Source organism: Leptonotus elevatus, chromosome 1, assembly GCF_054856555.1.
Source record: "Leptonotus elevatus isolate MCC_2025b chromosome 1, RoL_Lele_1.0, whole genome shotgun sequence".
In the NCBI taxonomy this organism is placed as follows: Eukaryota; Metazoa; Chordata; class Actinopteri; order Syngnathiformes; family Syngnathidae; genus Leptonotus; species Leptonotus elevatus.
This window is the reverse complement of record NC_141239.1, coordinates 28421103-28444668: the sequence shown is the minus strand read 5'-3', so window position 1 is coordinate 28444668 and position 23566 is coordinate 28421103. Positions and strand designations below refer to the sequence as shown.

The following is a 23566-nucleotide window of genomic DNA, read 5'->3' as shown; positions in this document are numbered from 1 at the left end:
TTTTTAGTTTAAAAGAAAAGAGGGCAGCAACATTTCATATAGGAGAAAAATGAAAGTGCAGTGTTCATGTTCATATACGGTGCATGTTACAGTGGCATACAATAATATAAAAAATATACACTTTATAATGATCTGAAAAAAGATCCGAAGCTATAAAACATAACTTCATTACAATTTAATCTGTCATTTCTCAGAATAATGAAGCCATCATCTTTTTTAATATAACTTTCCCTAACCAGCCACTGCATTCAACTTTACACTACTTTTGTAGAGATTAAGCCAATGATGACATTGACAATAAAGTAAAGTATCGCTTCCAAATATTTAATTCTCTAGTTGAGTATGGCACAACGCTTATGCTGTGTAGGTCTGGTGTAAATGCTGCCCTGCCCTTATCAGCTATCATCAGCGCACCCTTAATGCCCATTGTCACTTAAAATATGTCTTGATAGTACAGTGGCTCTCTTACTGTACTCAACAGTGAGCCTCAATCAGCTTTGTTCCAGGGAAGGCTGACGTAGGTCATGTATGAGTCACTACCTGGCACGCGGATCACTGGCGCTCATTGTTATTGTGGTCCATCATCAACTTATTGTGATATTTCAGCTGCTGCTATAGAGATGCAAAACGAGCATTTTGGTTTTTAAACCAGAATATATTATTGTGTAAGTGTAAATAAAGTGGTAAACTTTTTTTTGTTCATTCTGTACTTGGTGGAGAATGGCAGAGACAACACTACAAGCATGCAATCATTGTTCTATTGTTCTACTGTGCCTGGGCCAAAGCCACTGTGCTGCTTACTTGAAATGAGCAAGACAAAAGTTTGGGGTCACCAAGATTATTTTAGGTCACACAGACAGTGAAAACAACACACAATTGTAGATAAGTTTTCATGTTACTAAGAAATCTCCTTAGTCTTGAAAGAATAGCAGTTAAAAAAAAATATCTTAAAAAGTAGTTCATGTAAAGTAGCTGCACACTTTTGTCTTTGAGTTCTGATTTGCTTTTTCATATCTTACTGGGTTCCTTCCCACGTTCACAAAACATGCATGCCAGGGTCACTGAAGGCTTTAAATCGTCTTTTGGTATGATTGAATGGATAAGTGGTATAGAAAATGATGATGGATGGAACAATATTCATAAAAAAAGCTTTTTATTAAGAAATAAGGGCACTTCTAAGTGTTCCAAAACTTTTGAATGCTAGTGTAAATGCTCGGCAAAAAGAAAAACGTTCTACATGAATGAAGGCCAAATGTTTTATTGTATTTTACAATGACATGCATAGAAGAAAAGGTTATTTGATCATACGTGGAGTTCAATTTTCTCTAAGCCTGCTGAAAAACATTGAATACCAAAAGGAGGGTGAAACAGGCTTGTCATCAGTTGGGGGGAATCTTGTAGTTTGGCATGTTAGACGTAGCCTTTAACCTGTGAGGCGGGTGCCCGACGGGGGCTGCTTTCCCCGCTACTGAAGGTGGGCGAGCCGGCCATGCCGGGCGGACTGGAGCCGGCATACAGCAGAGACCCGCCGACCAGGAGCAACGCCGCCGCCCCCCAGCCGATGTAGAGCCCCGGGCCCAGTTCGCGCTTGTGCGGCGCGGCCACGTGCGGGTCGTAGAAATCCCTGATGATGGAGTGGGCGGTCCAGCAGACGGGTACCAGGAAGAGAAAGCCAGCAACGGCGAAGAGCACCCCCGAGATACGGGCGATGCGTGCCTTGAGGCTGTTGACACCCACGCACTTGGTGCACTTAACGCCGAGCACCCCAAGAGCCAGGGCCACGCCGCACAGCATGACCGAGAGCACCGTGAGGCCCCGGGCAGCCTGCATGTCACTGGGCAGCGCCAGCATGCTGTCGTAGATCTTACACTGGATCTGACCCGTACTCTGCACGATGCAATTCATCCACAGGCCTTCCCAGATGATCTGAGCCGTCACCAAGTTGTTGCCGATGAAGGCGGTGACTCGCCACAGCGGCACCAGGATCACGACCACTCCGGCCACCCAGCCCAGGATGGACATGATGAGACCTACCAGTTGCATGCTAGTTGTCGCCATGTTGTTTGAGGTTTTTAAATAAGTCTCTGCTTGTTTAGTGTAGTCCTTAAATCGCGTTCTTCTGCTTACTCCTTTGTCTTTAGGTGATGATGTCACCCAGCTAAAACCAGGACGGGCGATCTAAAAAGCAGAAAAGGACAAATGTTTTATGACATTCCACTCTGGAGCCCAGTAAAGAGAGGTTTTAGATTTAAATTTTGGACTATATCACATTTTCCTACATGTAGAATTTCATGGTAGAAATGTTTGGCCATAATTCAAAATCTATGTTTGCCACAAAAAAAGTATTACTCATCACCAAAAGACAACCATGCCAATGGTAAAGCATGCAGGTGACAACTTCATGGAGGATATTATGAACCATTCCAAAAAACATTCAGACTTGGAAAGTAAATAATCTGCTGTAGGCTCCGGTTCGCCTGTGACCCTCAATGGACATTCTACTCATTTCTAACCACACGCAAAGACTAACCAAGCATATGGTTACCATAACTATTTGGACCCGGGCCCGTGTTTATTGGATTCCAGGCAGTAGCACAGAGAAAGGCCTTATTTGATAGGGAGTGTCTGTGGGTGTTGAGCTAAGCAGCTAATCTCGGAAAAAGCACCGAGCCCGTCGGGGAACACAAGTGAGCTTTCATGGAACCGTTTTGGAGTGGGCCACAACAAGGACCATGTCAGTCAGCATTCACATTAGTCAATTACTGGGAATCAAACTGTACAATAACATTAATAAAAAAAACTTTGAAGAGGTTGCTGACATTGGGAAAACTGATTTCTCTGGCACTTTGTGGAACAAAGAACCAATCTCAGAAGGTTAGTTGTGGATGTGGATAAGCATTGAAGTAAGAACTAAGTAAGAATTTTTTTGTGAATAATACATGAATTCTGAGAAAACAATTCAGGCATACAGTATGGAGAAGATGGATATCTATTCAATTGGATTCAAATCAGGAGAAGCTCTATAGCTACATTATACATTTTTACATTAGGGGTGTAAAAAATCTGGTTGAAAAAGTTGAAAAAGAACCATTTGCTTTGCCGCCTTGAAAGCAAAAGTGATGCTGATCATCTCATCCTACATCGGTTTGGTTTTCGTGTGCAACAAAACGGTGAAGAATCAAATTCCACACAATATATACAATATATTCTGTATGTGGCACTCAGTGCAATATATTTAGGCAGTGAAACCCTAGCTATTCATAAAGACAAAGATGACATTTACGTAAAAAGCCATTTACACCAACAACATGTATTCACCTCAAACTGGACTCTTCCTGTCCTCAGCAGCTCACCAGATCAGGTGGTCCGACGCTCTTGGGGTGCAATGGGGGAGTTTAATCAATTCCACAAGCAGGCAGCTGGCGTCAGAGCTTCGAGCAACGTCAAGTGGCAACGAGATGCTGCCCAAGTGTTGTGGCAGTGGGCACAAATGTGTGTCCATGTGTGTGTGTGCCAATACATGAATGCGTCTCCCGGTGCCTGGTGTACGAGCACAATAAGCCGCTGTTTGGCTGCGGACAAGCCCACCTCCCTCACCCTCTGTCCCAGTCCTGCTATGGCCTCATGTCAGCTCATCTTCTGGCTTCATTGATAGTTTCGAGTGTAGAGCTCCAACTCCATCCACCAGCCTCCTCTTTGGGCATCTTCTGTACTGGCAGCTCCATTTCCAGCACCCCTTACAGTCAGTGTCCTTACGCAGGACAAATATAGGGCCAGGACTCCTTTGTCCCCAGAGTGATACGTGTAGAAAACAACAACCATGACATGTTAAGATAGATAGAATGTGTCGCCACTATAGAACCACTAAAGGATCACAACCTTCTTTCCAGGGTGATCAGATGCTGCAAAAGCTGGAGCTAATGATGAGCGGCTCAGCATTTTTGCCACCGTGCAGCCGACCGGGACAGAAAAACGGGTGCAGGCCGTCTGTGAACGTGTCGTTGAAGGTGTGAATGTGGACGCCCGTCTCTGCACAATAGAAGGACACGCGGCCTTCGGCGTAATCCACAAAGACGCCCACCTTTCTGGGCCTCTGCTCCAGTGCCACCGCACTCGCCGGAGAGGTGTTTGCGACGTACTGCCCGCCCACCTTCAGACTCAGAGTCCAGAAACCGTTGGCAGGGCAAACGGTGAAGCGGCCCTTCCTGTTGATGGACTGTCGGACCGCACCCAAGCTCCATTCTATCTTCTCGCCGACCTCCACCTCCCAGTAGGACCTCCCGCTGTTGAAGCTTTCTTTGGCGAGGACGTTGACCACCCGGTCGAAGCGTTTGGGGTGGTCGGGCACCTCGTGGCGCTTGTCGCTCTGTCTCACCTGTTTTCTATCATCAGAGATTGAAAGAGTGGGGTGGGCCGTCTTGGCGCTTAGATTCACATCCACTGTAACAAAAGGAGGTCAAGGTGTTTGAGCTTGGAAGTTTGTGCCATCTGAATTTAACTTTCAAACACAAGTTTTTCTTCACCATCAATACTGTATTTTAGAATGATAGAAAAAAAATGTGATTTCAATTTTATTCTCAGAATAAAATAGAGTGTAGCCTCTAAAGTTTGCTTGTTTGGATTTGGAAACATCTTTTTTTCTATAGGAAATAATAAATACACCAGATACACCCTAAAAACAGATTGGTCAAAATGACCCAAAAAAGGTTAAATTTGACCAATCTAGCTGGTAGTTATGTGTCCGACAGATCCTTTGGTTAAAACAACAACTCGAGAATGGTCGGTCTTTTCAACCAATATATATTAGTGATTAGGCCAACCGATACAAATTGATCATTCTGACCAAGAGATTGGGTAATCTGTGTTAGAGGCTGACATTTTTTGGGGAATCCCAAGACCCCCCAAAAAGTGATTGTCACACCCACCCAAGTGGGGCGAAATTCGTTCTCCGCATTTCTAGCGGGGAGGCAAATGGGTCCCATTTTTACAGTCGCTGGTCTCAGGGTAGACACTACCATTAGGCCACTGAGCTGGTCATGCCTGGTGATCTATCTAGACACACATTTCCATTTTTAAACACTGTATTATATATATATATTATATTGTAATCACTTATAATAATTAATAAACACATTTAAAATACAATAAATTGAAACAACAAATATATTTCCAAGTGATCTATCTAGATTTACTTTCTATTGTAACCAATTTCATTGCTCACGCCCTGACACTCAAACGCAGACTCGCCGACATGATCACATGCCACCCCAACAAGCCCTGCCTCTTAAAGGCACATGCATGTAAAATGAACCCTTGCATATTTGCAGTTCGTAAATTCGTTTGTTCACTAATTTTGTAGGGGGGACTTATCCTCCATTATTTAAAAATTCACAGTTTTAAATCTCAGGCCAAGCTCCGACTAAAAGGACAAAGTGCTTTGTCGCCATCTTGTGGCATTTATAAGCAACTACAAACCGATTTTTGCTATTCACTGTAGGGTGCTACTGTGCGTGCTAGTCATGTTGTCCTTAGGGCAAAATGAATAGATTTTTTTCAAAGGTATTTTTTCCTTTTTGGAAGAGGAGGCTCCTCCTCCATGAACCTTCCTGTTCTCCCCTTACCAAGAAGGAGAAAAAAAAGTTAATTGTAGGGAAATAACTTTGAAGGGGCGACTGTTTAGCAACCCTGCAAGCATAACTCTTGAGCTGACACGCAGCTGTTGTGATCTATCGATCTTGGAAACAGATTATTAAATGTTTTTATATACTCCCTGAAATGTGCTCACGTAGCCCTGGTTGGGAAACACTGCACTACACAGTATGTACAGTACCTTATACATGGTATTTCTGCAACTAGAATTTTTGTCTTTTATACATCTATTGTATATAAAGCACGTGGAAGGGATAAAACTTTATAAAAATGTTTTCTTTACGTAAGGTTTCTTTATATTGCAGAGTTTCAGCTATGGCAGGTGGGTCTGGAATGTAGCACCGCTAAGCTCTGTGACCTTCTTCAGAGGTTCCACTGGTATGGAAGTACATCTGTGCCATCTGTGTTTGAATTTAATTTCTAACACGTTTTTTTTTTATCCTCCAAAGAATCCATTAAGACATTAAAAATCTTTATGTGTGTAGCCTGCTTTAGGATGAGAACTCCTGAGGCTTGTACACCTTTTTTTTTTACACAATTTGATCAGACATTTTGGGGAAAATGCCTGGTTCAAATCCGACCCTCGAGGGCCACTATCCTGCATCTTTCAGATGTTTCCCTCCTCCAACACACCATATTAAAATGACCAGGATCGTTATCAGGCTTCTGCAGAGCTTGACGATGAGCTGATCATTTGAATCAGGTGTGTTGGAGGAGGTAAAGTTCTTAAACATGCATGATAGTGGTCCTCAAGGAATGAAATTGAACACAGCTGCTTAGAGATTCCAATGTACAAACACAAATTAAAATTGACTATATGTGTAGATAAAGACTCACCAATGTATCTCTCAATTCTCTTAAGTTCTGCCAAGTAAAAATAAATATATGTCAGTGATGTACATCATAAGATGCTTAATTAAGATAATGTAAAAACTGACCTGATTTGGAGAGCCTATTTACTTCCACCTTCATCTTGGCCATCATTTCCGACAGTAATCTCCTGGTGACCCCGACACAAGGGTCAGTTTCTATGGTAATCATGGACCAATCCTTAAACTGGAACGGTCGTCCAGGGGGTACAACGTTCTGTAAGAAACACACAGGTGGTCAACATCACTCATCATGTATCATGTGTCATGGTAGGAAGAAGGATGAGAAAGAAGACACTTACAGTGGAATCTTCTTTTAATTCATCTTGCTGATCACAATTGTTTTCAGGAACCAGAGAGTCAGATTCCGCAGTCTCATTTGTCAGTTCCCGGATCTCCTGCTCCAGCTCCTTAACCAGAGTCTCGACTTTCTTCTGCTCCTCCTTTTGGCGCTCCTCGATGGCCGCCACCACCTCTTTGTGACTCTTCTCCATGGCGTGGACGAGGGCTGAGAAGACTTTCTGGCTCTCTCGTGCTTCTCTGAGGTAAGAGCTCTGATTGGTCGACACAAAATCATCATCATCTAGCGATTAAGTAAGAAATGTATTATAGGAATTACTTTGGAGCGGATTTCAACATTACCTTTTGAAGCTCAAGGGAACTCTTCAACCTGTCTATCTTCTGCAGCCTCTCCGGAATCATTTGCTCAACATTGAGAATCTTAAGCAAACATCAAAAACATGGTTTAAGCTACAACCTGCTGCACTACATTGTGACTGTACTATTTTTTTTGATTCTGGGCAATTCTGGAGCTGGAAGAACATATTATTCTGTCTTTAATTGTCTTTAAACTCGGCATGAGACGCTGCACCTATATTGTAGTGTTTTTATGTTTCAAATGCTTTAGATATTTCCTTTGATTATTATGTGTGGACTGTACATATATCTGGGTACTCTGGCTTCTTCACACATTTCATAAACTATCATGTTAGGGTCATTGAATGTATTAATTAATGTCAGAGAGAATGGTTGTTTGCCTATATGTGCCCTGCAATTTGCTGGCAACTAGTCCAGGTTCTACGACACCTCTCACCCTAAATTCAGCTGGGATAGACTTCAGCTCACCCGTGACCATAGTAAGAATAAGCTCATACAAATCGGGTGGATGAAATGGGTAAAAAACAAAATCACACACCGTCTCTTCTTCTGGTGGTTTCTGCGGTCTGGTCTTCTTGTAATTTTCCGAGATTTCAGCAAGGATGTGGTTTACGCTGAGGTCGGGCCTGCTGGCGAAGAGTCTCCTGCAGCACGGGCAGTATCTGGATTGGTGTCGCATCCAGTAGTCGCTAAGGCAGGACAGGCAGAAGCTGTGTCCGCACGGGGTAGTGACTGGACTGCTGAAGATGTCCTTACACAGAGAACACAGCAGGGACTTCTCAGGGAGAAGGCCGACAGTTGACGCCATTGGGGCTGAAAATGGCAGTGAGCAAAGGACAGGTGAGTACAGAAATGCAGCCATCCATTTATTTCCTGTTGTGTCTGTCCTCATTAAGGTGACGGGTGAGCTGGACCCATCTGTAACCTCGAAATGTTGTATGTAATTCGTTACAACTTATCAGAGACCCACCTGCTTTTGACCGACCCATTGGAGGGCACCCTATGGAATATATTGTGGTCTCTACCACCATTGTTTAGATTAAACTCCTTCCCACTCAAGTGCAAACGTACCAAGAATGAACAGAGCTATTCAGAAAATGTAAAGCATGTGGACAAACAGGTATACGCCACACTTGGTACATCATAGAGGAGCTAAAATGCAACACAAAATTGCAACTAGAGAATTATTATAATTATTTTTAGTGTGAAATACAGATGTACTCTGTTGTATATAAAGGTTTGATTCCCACCCCTCTCACAAAATGTGCCATTTAAATGCCTCACGTGTCAGAGCAGGAAGTGTTTGATTCTAAATGAATGATGGGTAATTAAAAAGACAAGTATAGTGAAGTGAAGAAGGAGACTGACCTGTCCTGTCTAGAAGTCTGCACTTGTTTCTCCACAGGCTCAATGAAAACAAGGAAGTACAGCTCTAATGTTTTATCCAGTACAAAGATGTTGTGTAGTCAAACAACGACACTCCTGGCTAAAACAAACTCCACCCTAAATGTAATCTGAGCTCCTCTCAAGGCAAACACTACTGAAGGCGGAGCTAATGGTATGAGGTTTACTACAGATGCTGAAAAGTGTTTCAAACCTCAAAAACTGAATTTAACATTTCTATTTGTTTTGATCTACACAAGCCACACAATCTAATACCAACGCTGAATCAAAGTACAAGTTTACAATGACAATAATGTTCAGAAATGTGCCTGTTTAATATGAAATCTTGGTCTCTTTAGTAGTTATAATTCTGTATGAATGAAACAAGAGGACACAGGTTAACGTATCTTCTGCCATCTTTTAAAAGAACAGATAATTGTTCTGCGTGTCACTATATGTCGATGGCAAAGATAGATGAACAAAGATACATTATTTATAGCAAATTACTAAATGTTCACACCAGTTGAGTGAAATTTCTTCTGGTGCTTCATGCTGGCATTGACGCATTAGAGCACTTTGTTGTTGCGCCATGGAAAAGGTCCACGTCATGACGAGCGACGGTCCGTGGGATTGTATTTAGGCCTACTTGGCTCAAACATTACGTTACGCGTAGACTTGACTTTTCATGATTTCAAAGACCATTTTAAATACTTATAACATTGGCATTGCATTCCATTAGATTGTGCAGGTGACCCTAATGTCGTGGCCTGCTCTCAGGGCCGAGGCGTGGCAAAGAAGCGATTGATGAAGATGGAGTTAAAGTTGAGTCTGGCGGGAGGTGCTACTCTGTCCTCCATGTGCTTTGTGGCTACCTGAGCGGCGCCCCCTGCCGACGCGCCCACCGCCCCTCCGATGACGCCGTATAGCACCATCCCTCCCGGGCCCTCTATAGAGCCCACCAGCGCCCCCATGACGGCCCCCAGCACTACACCTGAGCCCACCCCCCTTGCCAGGGACGTCCTCAGCCAGCCGTTGTCCACTTCTGCCTTGGCTCTGATCTCAGCGCTGACGCTAGCCGTGTGGGCGTCTTTGCGCCGGTACAACTCATCCGACAGGTACTTCTTCTCCAGCTCGTTCCACGCCTTCTCGTTATCTGCCGCCATCTTCTTCATGAGCCTCTTTTCTTCCTTCTTGACGCTGCGCTCAGCTTTTTGGAAGGTTGCACTGGAGAAGCAGGCGCCGCCCAGGGAGGCCACCATCCACTCGATCTTTTGCAGCAGATCCTGCTCGCGGCTGCGGTCCCGCCAGTCCTTGCTAAAAATGTAAAAGCGGCCGCCAAAGTCCTCAATCAGATGCCTCAAAGGCCAGTCGGTGTTCTGCACTACGCCCTCCAAAGCTGCGTTGTCCGGGTTCCCATCATAGGCAAGTAGGACAAGGCAGTGTCTCAAACAGCGTCTTCCGAAACGTCTCATCATGAGCTGTGGGGTCCGGATGTCGTTGGGTGAGATTTTCTCCATGTCAAAGGCCACCAGGAAGGCATGGGGTCCAGGCACTGACAAGCACTTGGACCTCCTCAGCTCCATCTTCCTCTTGACGCGACATATGTCCTTATCGTAGAGGTTGGGGGCGCTAATCACGGCCACCCGTCGCCCCGCCAGCTCCCCCAAAATCTTTCGGCTGCCAGAGATGCTCGTGGTGTCTTTCGGGAACTCCTCCCTTCCCAGGATAGCATTGGTCAACTGGAACTGAGCTGGTCCGCTGCTGCCGACGACCATCAGCCTTAACTCCAAGGAGGTCCCTATGGAGAAAAGTGTCTGAATTCAACACTTGCTTATGCACATTTAGCATTAAACTCTTGTGTTTATATAGCTTCATATTGAATACAAGAAAGTACAAAAGTTCTAAAAATCTGAAAGCAAAGCACCAAATGTTAACACGGTCTTATTGTTCATCGATCTAACACAGGGCCAGGGCATCCTCAAACGTTTTTATCACTTGTTAGAAATTTGACTCCTCCATGGCATCCAAACGCACAAAATAAACCAAATATATTGCCAAAACAAAGACGTCTGCTGATGATCAAGAAATTAGCTTGATAGTATTTTACAGCGAATTGGCGACCCATTTTGGCTCCGCACGCTACCCTAACGCAACCTTACCTTTCCTCCTCTTCTCCATTTGTGTTGTCAAGCTTCATGTAGCAGGCAACCACGAGAACACATTCCAAATGTGTGTGTCTTTCACTCTCTCTCTCCACTGTCCAGCAACCTAAATTGCTCTCCCTCTTTGTGGGTCTGGCCGATTAGGTAATTGGGTACCAGGTTTAATATCAAGTGGAAAATGTCCCCAGGGTGCACAGTACAGTCATCCCTGCACATATCATGTCAAATAATGTTCTTAATTATTATCCAAATGGTCTGTTTTGTATGAAATTCAACATTTAATCGGTGTGATATAAAGATTACTGGCTCGTTGACAACTTTTGTTTGACCTCAGACTAACTGTAATTAGTGTATTTTCCCACCACTACTTTTACAGTAGATGCACAATTGGTTGATATCCGTTCGCCAGACAGCTCGGGATAATCAATACTTCATTAAATTAAATTTGATTTTGTCCCAGTGCAGCTCAAATGTGTATTCTAAATATAGAATGGTGTCCTCGTGTGGCGTTATAGTGACATTAATAGAAATGTCAAAAACACCATGTGGAAGTCCAGACTCTATTACACAATCTCATGTCAATAGAGCTTTTTAATTTGATTCTCCACCTTCCATTATGTAAGCGGAATGTCTGTTTGGAGGGAAATTGCAATTATATAATAGTATCATCCAATTCATTAAGTAACGGTTCGTGCGAAGGCCCATTTGGAATCGGTGCCTGCTGGTAGCCTGCTGGTATTGTTATTCCTCTAATGAATGAACTTCTTTTTGACTTTCAATATGAAATTCTGTGGAAGTTGCCCGAAGTTGGCTGGGAATTTGGTCTTTGGGCCTTCAGTGGGGACTCGTCAGACTCAATCCACTGCTGAAACCCACCATTATCAAGTCACAATTAATTGCAAAACCCTTCAATACTATACAAAAACGCAACAGGCAATTCCTCATCCATATTTTTGACAACAATGAAAAATACATCTGAATAAAATTCCTCATAGGCTTACTCACCAGAGATGCTGTTAAAGTATTAATGTCTGCTCTCTGCTGATCACTTTTTGCTACAGTTGAAGATGGTAGTAAAAAGTTTTGCTTTGCCTATCAAATCAGACTAGAAGACGGAAAGACATTGCTGTCACCAAGAGCCAGTATATGGCCCTGTCAGGATGGATCAGAAATTTGATTGGTTAAAGAAACAATGAAAGCGGTGGACAGATTAGTTCACACATAGATGCAGAAAGAAAGAAAGAAAGAAAGAAAGAAAGAAAGAAAGAAAGAAAGAAAGAAAGAAAGAAAGAAAGAGAAAGAAAGAAACAGTACATAATCCATAATGCTCTCCTTCCTTATTCTGTGGCAAATTCCAGAGTTTTGGAATAAAATTGGAAAAAAAATGTTGATCGTAATTACAACATTATTTAAAAAAAATTATAGCACATATTGCTTATAGTGGCCGAATAAGACGTTAAATTCACTTCACCGGGAGTTTATTTTTGAACACCTGTAAGCAGAACTTTTATTCTCTTTGTAAAGTGCTTGTTCCCAGTCGAACACTTTATGTCATTACACAAGCTTGATAGGACAGTGCATATGTCGCTTAGTTTGGAGCGTAAAATTGCCCATTTAAAAATAAGTAAAAATAAGTATACTGTATATTTAACTTATAGTGGTGAAATTTAAGTGGCATTTTGAGGACGCAGCCTGATTAGTAAATGAAGCACAGCGGCGAAGCAGTGTCGCATGCGACCATGTTGTGGTTACGAGTGAGTTACATGTACCTTTTCAGTGGCAGATTTCAAGTTTGAAGGTCTACACACTAGTGACTGTGAATTGTGCTGTCAAATAAACTCACAAAAAAATGATCAAGCACACGTTGAGAACAGCGGGACGTATGCTGGTAACAGGCACCGGCCAAAGCTGCTTCTCTGGGCTTAGCAGCGGAACGGTTTTAACTGAGGACGGATCCGAATCAGCTCAACATGAGAGCCTGACTAAAAAGGCGTCTCTCTACATACACGTAAGATAACCTAGTAAAATAGTTAATGAGTTCTTCTAACATTGTCCTGTTAGAAAATAATTGTACAAAAAACTGACTGAATGAAAAATTTACACAATAAGAAGAACATTGAATATTAAATACAAGTGATAATCGGGAATCAGTTTTTGGGAGTTTACATTATTTTACTAAGTTCTTAAAGGAATATACCTTTGCCTAAATTAAGTTACTCAACTAGCTTTAGCAGAGTTGCTTGGCCAAGCCAGATGGTACCAAAGCTGTTATTATTGCTTTGGCCTGTGCACTTTGATCTACTTTGTCCAGCCTCAACAGCCTACACTACCGTCCATTAGTGTCTCTCTTCATTCACATAAGTTCATTTGTGATTAAGTCATATTCCTCTTCTTTGTCATAGTGGCCCTACTGCCTCAAACGGTGCTCTTACTGCAATTTTAATAAGTACATCCCCAAAGGTGACAACAACCACATAGTGAGCCAGTGTCTTCAGCAGGAAGTGGAGACACTGCTGCAGCTTAGTCAGGTGTCCTGGTAGGGTCATTTCTCACAGCATACATATACACAACACTTGCTTTCTCCCATTTCACCTTCTTTGTCCTTGCAGCATCACCTCTGTGTTTTTTGGTGGTGGAACTCCAAGCCTAGCCCACCCCTCCACTGTCTCAGATATCTTGGAAGCAGTCGTCAGGCGAACGAGTCTGGCAGACCAGGCCGAAGTCTCACTTGAAGTCAATCCCACTCCAGAGGGAAGGACAAAATTGAAGGATTTTAGCCATGCTGGGGTCAACCGTTTCTCCATAGGGGTCCAGGTATGTTGTTGCTTCAATTCTTGATAAAGTGTTGCCTAAGCTACTAGTAATTCGCCACCTATTAATAGATTTTCCTTAATCTTTTATTTCTCTGTTATTCACTGTGTGAAACATTTGCTGAAACACCCTAATATGCTATAAGATGGTGCCAAATGCCTGGGTGTACCATTTTATGGTATTTTGGTGCCAAGGAACTTACAATGGGTTAAAGTGAGTTAAGGCCGTTCACAGTTACAAAAGTTGTGCTTCGTCACAGTCTTGAGGCATATTATTATAAAACTTTTTGAGGGCGTCAATAGCTTGTGTATTTCCGTGTCAAGTCTTGGTGAAGTTTACTGAAAGAATGATGATCTCACCTTAATTTACTCAGAAATTTACTTACTCTGTATGCAACCTGGGTCGGTTTATTTGAATGCAAGATCTTATTCTGTTGTATGAAGTGCACCTTCTGTCATCATGGAAGAGCATTCTGCCTCTGTCGATTTGTGAATAAAAAATTTTTTTTGACTAAGTTAATTTAAATTTGATCATTTTCAACACTGTTGTTTGTTGTTTACAAAATTCATTCAGTTGCACACATTGTGAACATGACAATTCTCTGTCCAGTCTCTCCTGGATGACGATTTAACAAGGCTGGGCCGAGACCACAGCGCTATTCAGGCCCTGCAAACCATTGAGGAGGCTTGCAAATTGTGCCCTGGGAAGGTTTCTGTAGACATCATGTTCGGGCGGCCCGGGCAAAGTGCGGCATCATGGGAGGCGGAGTTGTCGGAGCTGTTGCGGGCCTGCGACGACCACGTTTCCTTGTACCAGCTAACACCCGAGCGAGGCACCTTGCTGTTTAAACAGATACAAGGCGTTGAGGTGGTGCTGCCCGGCGACCACGAGACGGCAGATATGTACGAGAGCGCCAGGAGGACGTTGCGTCGGCACGGATTTGAACAGTATGAAGTGTCAAACTTTGCCAGAAACGTGAGTTGATTGCATAATAATAAGCTGTGAATAGCAAAAAAAAAAAGACAAATAATTGACACCCCTGAAAAAAAGATTTAGAATTGCCAGTAGATATTACAAGATGGCGCCAAAGCATTATTTTTATTCTAAACAGTGTTTTGGCCTGTCTAATAGATGCTCCACCCTTCACTTCAGCGTAGTTTGTTGGCAGTGGCACCAAATACCACAAATTGGCACCCAATCACTACTTTTCTATCAAACTGGGCTTTGGCACCATCTTGTAGCATCTTGGGGCTTCTCAGATAGAGCATAAAAACAGCCTGTTGAGTTTAAATGGGAAAATTAAAAAAATATAAGAAATTTTTCCACAATTGACATTCCTCAGGTCTTTAAATAACATTTATGTGGCATGCGTCAAGAATCATAGCACACATTTCTTGTCTCGCTGAACGGCCTGTCTCATGCAGCTCTTACCATGCCCCATGTACTGCTTGGACAATGGTGAGTCTGGGTTGTGTTACCATGGCAACCAACAAGCATGAGGCTTGCAGCTAGGGGGGTGGGGGGGCAAGCACTTGCTTAACAGTACAGATTGGCTTGAACGTGGCTGTGAATCTTTGCCCAGCTGAAGTAGTTTACACTGAATCAACACAGTTCTCACTTGAACTAAGTATAAATTCAGCCAATATTGCCGCCTGTTCCTTTTTCTTTCTTTTTGGCCAGTCCAGCTCAAGCTGTTGACTGTTCACTCACTTCGCCATACCCCTTAAAAGCACACTTTATTAAGACCAGTTCAATTCTTTGCATTTTTTTTAATAATGTCTTGATGCAATACAGTGCTATTTTTCTTTCTTAATGACACATTAAAATGTTTTTTGGGGGTGGGGTGGGGGTGGGTGGTTGAATGGTTTAATGTTTTAAAATAATCTCAAAGGTAAAAATTAATTTACTAGCTTGGTCACGTCATAAATTAAATTTGGGGAAAGCAATACTAAGAACACTTTCTAAACATTTCTCTGCAGAGTGCAGTGAGTCATCACAACATGAGCTACTGGAAGGGAAGACAATACATCGGTGTTGGTCCAGGTAACCTTCTAGTCAAAGCTGTGATCTTTGAAGGCATTGCTGACAAATTATTTTCCATAACAGGAGCACACGGGCACTTCGTTCCTCTTGGGGAGGGAGGCACGCACAGAGAGGCCCGCACCCAGACACTGGAACCCGACGCGTGGATCCGCGAGGTCCAGCAGCACGGTCACGGGACTCGCAGGAGAATTCAACTGGGACATCTTGAACTGTGAGCTCCTGCACATACACCCAGAGACATGTTGTGTGACACGTGAGGTGTTGTGAATTGTAACAGACAGCATGTGTGCATCACCAGCTGACAAAACATCTTTGAGGTCGCTCTGCATATGCGTGTCCTTTCAGTCATGCTGTCTATGTGAAAGAATGTATCAGCACATTGACAGGCACTGTCATGTTCCTGTTATTTCTGAAATATAGTTACTATTCGCTCTCTTTGGCAGATTGGAGGAGGTGTTGGTGATGGGATTGAGAATGACAGAAGGCATCACGCACAAGGTACCATAGAGTCCATTACAAAGGGTCCGCGGTTTACACAGTTTGAACCCTAGTGTAAAAATACGTCGTCACACTCAGTTACTGCTGTACTTGCAGTGGAAGTCAGCCTTAAAAAAAATTGACAATAATATGCTATATGTGACTTCACTAATCTAAACATGACATTCTGTTTAATATTACATTTTTGGAGTATGAGTTATGAAACAAAATCCAGCCGTTTTTATCCATCTCAGGGGGTGGCCATTTTTCCACTTGCTGTCGACTGAAGATGACATCAATGTTGCTCAGGGCTCAAGCAACGACCAATCACAGCTCACCGGTTTTCTGAAGCTGCGCTGTGATTGCTTGTTACCCGAGACCTGAGCAACATTGATGTCATCTTCAGTCGACAGCAAGTGGAAAAATGGCCACTCCATGAGATGGATAAAAATGGCTGGATTTTGCTGCTTAAAGGGATACTTGACTCATTGAGCTATTTTCAGCAGTAAAAAGTTAATATTTTGTCCAGAATGAATGTGATAACTTCATTTTTCATAAACAATTTATACCTGGTTCAGTTTGCTGACCAAACCCAGAAAACAGCTGAGCAATGATTGGTCATTACCTACTTCCTCAGCACAGATGATGTCGTCTTCAGTCGACAGCAAGTGGAAAATTTAGTTTTTAAAGGTATTAATTGGAGAAAAATAATGAAATTATCAAATGAATTCTGGACAAAATATTAACTTTTTACTGCTCAAAATGACTAATTGAGTATCCCTTTAACTCATATTCCACCAACGCGGTGGTTCTCAACCGCAGTCGTCGAGTACCCCTATCCAGCCTGTTTTCCATGTCTCCAACAGCCAACACAGGTGTTTCAAAAGATCAGCTAATCAGCAAGCTCTGCATGAAGTCTGATAACGATCCTCAGCTGTGTTGTTTTTCATGCTTGTTTCATATTTACTACCCTAGAAGACGTGTCAATTTAATGTTTCCGTTAATTTTTTGTTCAACTTGGCTCTCAGATAGATTAAAATAGTTACTCACTCACTCACTCACTCACTCACTGGGTCCCTGATTTACGACGGTACCAACATATTAGTTTTCAATGTTAAGAACAATATAAGCAGTGTTCATGAAGGCTCTATACTAATTGTACATATTTTTACATTGCACTCTACAATTATTTGCTGTGACAGTAAACTGCTATCAAATAAGAGGTCTTATGTTCAAATATAACTTGACCTGTTAACCTGTTTTTGATTGAAATTGCTTTTGATTTCAACAAATACAAACTCTTGGTGCTGCAAATTCAACAAATGACAATATTCTGTTGTTTACAACCTATAAAATGTGTTGAAACACTGTTGAACAATGAGCATAATAATTTGGAACAGTGACTTTGAACAAACACTACATTATTATTTTAATTTTTTTAAACTGCCATTATCATTGGGACTTTCGCTTACTGTCTCACAGCTGATGACTTAAATTATGATGAGATTTATTTTAAAAAAATCTAAGAAAAACATCATTAGTATAATAATTAGAATTGTGTTGTAGATGTGAAAATGACTTGTTTGATTTTAGTAGGAAAACGAGATAAGATAGTACTGTGGGACCGCAGCTTTCGACATACATTGTCCCAAACTGAGGCAAACATGAAGGTCATCTGTGGTCTAAAGGCCACATGATCCAATACTTTGATTCATAAACGGAATGAGCAGTTTGTAATTGTACATTTTGTGGCATTTAACAGCACTGGCAGCTGTTCAGTCCAAAGCTGACCCTCTGGGACATCTTTGGCTCTTCCACTGACGTCCAAGAATTCCTCCACTGTGGCCTGCTGACCCTCGATGACGGGTGACAACTCTCGAGAATAAATTGTTTTGTTTCTGTGCCAGAATCACATCATGTTTGATTTTGTTTTTCTTCTCTTCTTTAGAGGACTGCGCTGCTCCTGGGATGGTCTGGCATTACTGGACAGCATGCTACCACCATTGCTACTGGAACTGGAAAGACAACTCCATCTGAGGGCGCCAAGGTGACCAGTGATGGAGTCTCTCAACTCATGATGGTAGCGTCAAAATGTCAGGAATCTATTCATTTCAGTCACCAGTGTCATCATACAATTACAGAGTGAGCATCAAAATGCCGTCATAACTTACTGCCATTTTACACAGAAATGTTATGGACAACGGATCATTCTCATTTGTGTTATCAGAAATGCTTCAAGAAAGTCCATTTCAAACATTATAGTGTGTGTTTATGTTCCAGAAGCCACCTTGGCCTGCATAATGATGATCTCATTATTTCTCCCCCATAGAAAATGTACACTTAATAAGAATCTTCAGAGTGAATTAATGTCGCTGCAGTGTTGTCACGTTTAATCCGCCTGAGCTGACAGCCTGCTCACAAAAACATATGGGTCCCAATTTGAATAATGACATTAGAATTTCAAAGAATAACTGCAACAAACACACTAGTGGTGAACTTATTATAAACATTTAGATTTAATGAGAACATTTGCAAGCAGCATCCTATTTTAATAATGAGTGGTTGTCTCTCTTGTGATGTACAATAGGACCATGATACTGAATAATTTTTCTGCCATTATACCCATGCAATATCCCCCTTTATTTATGCTGGGGCACTTTATTGTCCCTTCTATTGATGTCATCAACAGTATAAAATTCTGCCTCCAGTAAAATATGAAAGCTCACTATTCTGAATTATTACACATTAATATTTTTATTATGGTGGCCATTTGCAGTATTATACAGGTTATATACAGTATACGTGTGCATGTGTATAATGTGTATAATACACATATACTGTATGTATCATGTATATGTACACGTTTGTATGAGCTTGATCTTTTGTGTTACTACTCGTGTTCCTAATAAAGTGGCTGGTGAGTGTGGACCGGTGGCACTGACTCACATGGTCACACCTCCTCCACGCCACTCATCCTTTGCATGCGTAGGTGCCGTTGAGCATACTCACATCGCATCTGACAATACGAGGTCCTTTTATCTGAGTCATTCCCCCTCTCCAAACACACACATACACACACTTGATGAGCTGTTTTTGCACCACTGCCTGGAAACAGCTGACTCCTTACTTGCTCTGGAGCTTTATATGGAATCAACATCATACATGTAGTCAAGAAAGTTTTATGATAACAACATGTAACATTTGTTTTAACTAATTATCTTAGCACTATGAAAGAAAAACATAAAAAGGAGGAGTCTGTTATGGTTTCTTTTTCTTTCTTGTTTTTATTTTCAATGTGTTTAAAGAATCATTTACATTCATGTCAGGTAGATGGGTAGTGTTTTCTACTGATAAAGAACCATAGTATATACAAAATGTAGGAATGCACCGGTCCAGCCAAGTGCTATACAGAGTATAACTCCTTACATAATACAACATTGCAGCATACTACTGCAATTGGTTTGTGTGGAGAGGGTTCGCAATTCATTGAATTGGACACCTCTCGGGTTTGTTGGCTTTGGCGCTTGATCCAAGCACCAGCCGCAGGTCGCTGCCGAAGCTGGGCCGTCGCGCCAAGGTGTCCACGGCGGCGCAGGGCGCGGCCTCCCCCAGCGTGCGGCTCCGTCCGCGGCTGCGCTGGCACAGCGACTGATAGGTCACCATGGAGACGAGCTGATGCTGCGACGGCGTGGTCTCGTAGGGCAGGCCGCCCATGGCCGCCAGCTCTCCGAACACGGCCTCCAGCGCTGTGCCAAGCTTGGCGGAAGTTTCGAAGAAAGCCACGTCCCGGGCCAAGGCCTTGGTGACGTCGGACCGACTGACGACTCTGTGAGCGTCCAAGTCCACTTTGTTGCCGCAAACTACCACCGAAAGTCTTGCCGGACGTTTAGACTTGACCAACTTTGTCTTTGCGACTCTGATCTCACTGAGCAGTTCGCAAACTTCACTGAAGGACTCGATGTTGTCCAAACTGAAGACGAGCAGGAAGATGTCTCCTGCACACAAGAAAAATAAAGAGCCAAATTCACCAACAAGCTTCAGTTGAGCAAATAGTGAAGAATTATAAATAAATAAATAAATCATAAAAAGGTCTTATGATGTTTATTGCCACTTCTGGTTTTAATTCACTGTCAAACTAAACACAAAACAATGAATTACATGTTGTGGTTTCAAAGCAAACCACACACCTTTGCCTTAGGAAAATCTGCTGCTATGTTATAAAACCCACAACAGCATTACAGTGTGGACCCTCACATATTCATGGTTTGACATTCAAAGCTCAGAATTCACCATTTGCAGATTTTTTTTGGAACCTATCCCTTGTCGTTCGCAGGAAAAACCTACCTATTTGCTTTATATATATATATATATATATATATATATATATATATATATATATATATACATGTTTTGTTTTTGTTTTTTAATGATCTCATTAATGGAAATCCCTGTGTAGTGTTGTTTTTTTCTAAGTTAGACTTTTTTATGGCCATATTCAGCCTACAGGATATTTGTAAGCGTTTGAAATGTTATGTCCCTTTTCCCAAGTGTCTTCGAATCACACTGCGTTCAGTAGTGCAAATGCTCGACATAAGATACAGATAATGAAAAAACTAAAATGTAAAAATTATTAATCGATTACATTTATTCTTTTCACATATATTAACAGAAAAGCAAGTGATGATTATGTTTTGTTTGTTTGTTTTTAATCACAGAAGCATAAGTGTAAATGCTTGATGCGCCGCAGCCACGTATGAATACAAAATGAAATTCGGGATGCAATGATTAATCAACAACTAATTCCATTCATCCATTATCAGAACCGCTTATCTATACTTATTTTGATAATTGATGAATCATTTGGAGAACTTGTTTAATTTAAAATTGTCCAAATCCTCTGAATTTCAGCCTCTCAACAGTAAATATACCTCCGATTTCTGTAGTCCTCTATGATAGCAGACTTATTGACTCCGTGTTGAATCAAAATAATACATTTGAAAACATCTACTTTTACTTTTGAAAGCAAAGAATAACATATTTCCCTTTAATAATAATAATAGTAATAATAATTAATAATCCAAAACAATTAGGGATTTAATTGATAGTGTTATACAATATCAGAACATGATCTTTACAGTAAGAATAACAATGTTAGAATTTGAAGGACTACAAATTTTAATAATACTAAACAATAGGATTGCTGGAGGTCATACTCACCAGTCAGTATGGAAAGCCTCCGTTTTGCCGGGAAGTTTCTCTCCCTGGCGGCGTCTAGAAGGTCCACCTGGTACGCCTCGGCTCCCACGTGAAACAGCTTCCTGTGAAAGTCCTCCGCAGTGACTTTGTACGTCTCTTGGAATTCTTCCCCCAGGAAGCGCTTGACCAAGTTTGTCTTGCCCACTCCGGGTGCGCCCAGCACCACAATTCTGAGACAGTTTCTGGGCTTGATGGCACACGGCGCATGGGCGCATCTTTGGACCTCGCCGGAGACGCAAACCTCCTCCCGTGTTCCTCTCTTGTCCTGCTGCCTCCAACGCCCTTTGACGGTTTCCAGGAGACCCATGCCCGTCTTTGATAGGTTGGACACCTTTAGGTGCTCCTGCTGGACCACCGGGCTGAGGGCTGGGTGTGGCTGGTGAGGCTGCCCGCTGACGGGGTTGAACATTTCCAGGATGCCATCAATGGGAAGTTGGAACCTCTCGGTGGTATTCATCTCTGTGTCAGTTCGGTCGTCATCGATATCAGATCTCTGAGCCCGGCTTGCTCGTCTGGCCATGTGCGCGCAGAGCAGAGCCCGGCGTGGATTTTTTATACACCCACGCTGAGCGTGCAGTCTGCGTCATCCGCTTGCATCCAGGGAACATGTTCCTTTTTTAGAAGCAACCCCCTCCCTCCTCCAATTAGATTTGAGTCAGGTCACCCAATGTATCGCAGCCTGACTTGTTTGCGCCTCAGTTTGTCATCTGCACCCTAAAAGTGTGTGCTGTGTAGTTGTGGATCGAATAGACTGGGTTAATTGCCAGCATCCTTGTCGTCACGGTTACGGGAAGGATGAGACTTCTGAACAACATACTCTAGTTTTCTCTCTCTCTCTCTCTCTCTCTGCCTTGACGCTTGGATTTTTATGTTGCTTTGGAGTATTTGTGTTATTCTGTGTATTTAATGGCATCCAATACATACGCAATCAGTTGATAATTGATGACCTACAAGATGTTTTGAGAAACAAATTTTCCATAGGAAATAATGTGAAGTGTAATTATTAGCTCCAAGTCGGCAAAAAACCTTTACTGTCTTCACGGGCTATGTTTACTCTCCTGTAATGTTTATTCACTACACCAAAAATGTGTGTGGGTCGGTATGACACACTGTATGTTTAGTCATCATGAAAATGTAAATTTAAAAAAAAACTATTGTGTAAAGAACAAAATCCAAATGTTTTGTCATCTTTTGAAAACAGTGGTAGCTTGACTTGCAGGTTTTACATTAAAATGAATGGAAATACCACTAATCTGTTCCAGCCTTGCAAAAACACCAATACAAATATTTAATAAGAAAAAATACCAATCTATTGTATTTTGCTTTCTAACAATATACAATACTACAGTATAAGGACAAATTTGTGCATCATGATTTCATGCGTTAATTCAAGGGGCAGTATAGAACACAGACAAACTGTACAACACACATTTGATAACAGAGAAAGACATCACAACTGAGCTCCAGAGGATAAAGAATATATGCCTTTGACTATAGACCCTTTTCCCATTTGTAGACAAAGATGACATAATCAGGATGCGCGCGCATTATTGGAACAGAAAGGTCACCAAGGTTCGTTAACATGTACACAAGCCAACTATAAAGGATTGTGAAAATGACTTTAAAAAGCTAACAGTGTCAGATGGAAAGCAATTTTATAATCCTTATGGGATTACAGAGTGGGAGAAAGATGTCCAATGGCCAGATTTGCAACTTTATTTAGTGGAGAAACCGAGCCTACAAGTATTTGGTTGCTTACAAATATGTGATTTGTGGCCATGCACAGACCATACAACATCGTGATTTTGAGTCAAAGTTTTGTATTTTACGACAGCAATTTTTGCCAAGAAGGAGGGCACAAAACAGAAATGTACGATGATCGTCTACAGAAAGGAGAACTACATCCTCACCGCTAACTCCACTTGCATGGCAAGGTGAGTGACATAGTCTGCTAGTTTGTTTAGTTGCTTGTTGCTTGGAAGTGAGAATAGCGTCAAATTGTTGTGACAACAATCTCAGTTGGGCCGCATTGTAAGGCTACAGAAATACCTGATGAATGCTAACCAGATCATTTCAAGACATGGAGGTTAAGTTGAACCAAATGGCCATGATTACTTAGCAGATATGAAATGAGCAAATGAGCGGGCATTCCTGATTAATGTTAAGTACAGCACGTGCCACCCGCATATCAGACGCAAATCTGTGTGTCCAACAAATCTCAATGCAGCTCTGCTTATCTTTTGGCTGTGTTTAATTTTA

The 23566-nt window shown here is 42.1% G+C and overlaps 5 protein-coding genes across 6 annotated transcripts; 1 reads left to right on the top strand and 4 right to left on the bottom strand.

Annotated features, from left to right (window-relative positions):
* Window positions 1-1242: 1242 nt before the first annotated feature.
* On the bottom strand, window positions 1243-3497 carry cldnk (claudin k). The gene is made up of 2 exons (XM_086088950.1): window positions 3319-3497; window positions 1243-2178 (listed from the first exon to the last, which is right to left on the bottom strand). Exon 2 carries the CDS (start codon window positions 2056-2058, stop codon window positions 1411-1413), a length of 648 nt encoding a protein of 215 aa, XP_085945076.1. The 5' UTR covers window positions 2059-2178; window positions 3319-3497; the 3' UTR covers window positions 1243-1410.
* A 185-nt stretch (window positions 3498-3682) lies between these two features.
* Window positions 3683-8659, bottom strand: btr02 (bloodthirsty-related gene family, member 2). 2 transcript variants are annotated; one of them, XM_086088925.1, is made up of 8 exons: window positions 8544-8659; window positions 7714-7988; window positions 7161-7238; window positions 6821-7072; window positions 6588-6735; window positions 6487-6513; window positions 3880-4440; window positions 3683-3782 (listed from the first exon to the last, which is right to left on the bottom strand). In XM_086088925.1, the coding sequence occupies exons 2-7, from the start codon at window positions 7981-7983 to the stop codon at window positions 3896-3898; spliced, it is 1320 nt and encodes a 439-aa protein (XP_085945051.1). In that variant the 5' UTR covers window positions 7984-7988; window positions 8544-8659; the 3' UTR covers window positions 3683-3782; window positions 3880-3895. The 2 variants fall into 2 exon arrangements, with proteins under 2 accessions (XP_085945051.1, XP_085945041.1); XM_086088915.1 differs by having other exon boundaries at window positions 3694-4440.
* Window positions 8660-9329: 670 nt separating this feature from the next.
* LOC147181489 (GTPase IMAP family member 9) lies at window positions 9330-10836 on the bottom strand. Its single transcript, XM_086088937.1, has 2 exons — window positions 10718-10836; window positions 9330-10356 (listed from the first exon to the last, which is right to left on the bottom strand). Exons 1-2 carry the CDS (start codon window positions 10734-10736, stop codon window positions 9332-9334), a joined length of 1044 nt encoding a protein of 347 aa, XP_085945063.1. The 5' UTR covers window positions 10737-10836; the 3' UTR covers window positions 9330-9331.
* A 1440-nt stretch (window positions 10837-12276) lies between these two features.
* Window positions 12277-18310, top strand: rsad1 (radical S-adenosyl methionine domain containing 1). Its single transcript, XM_086095906.1, has 9 exons — window positions 12277-12728; window positions 13123-13256; window positions 13330-13534; window positions 14141-14506; window positions 15511-15574; window positions 15638-15785; window positions 16018-16072; window positions 17814-17917; window positions 18000-18310. Exons 1-9 carry the CDS (start codon window positions 12570-12572, stop codon window positions 18100-18102), a joined length of 1338 nt encoding a protein of 445 aa, XP_085952032.1. The 5' UTR covers window positions 12277-12569; the 3' UTR covers window positions 18103-18310.
* A 1010-nt stretch (window positions 18311-19320) lies between these two features.
* rasd2a (RASD family member 2a) lies at window positions 19321-22327 on the bottom strand. Its single transcript, XM_086095917.1, has 2 exons — window positions 21269-22327; window positions 19321-20046 (listed from the first exon to the last, which is right to left on the bottom strand). The coding sequence occupies exons 1-2, from the start codon at window positions 21825-21827 to the stop codon at window positions 19535-19537; spliced, it is 1071 nt and encodes a 356-aa protein (XP_085952043.1). The 5' UTR covers window positions 21828-22327; the 3' UTR covers window positions 19321-19534.
* Window positions 22328-23566: the final 1239 nt, after the last annotated feature.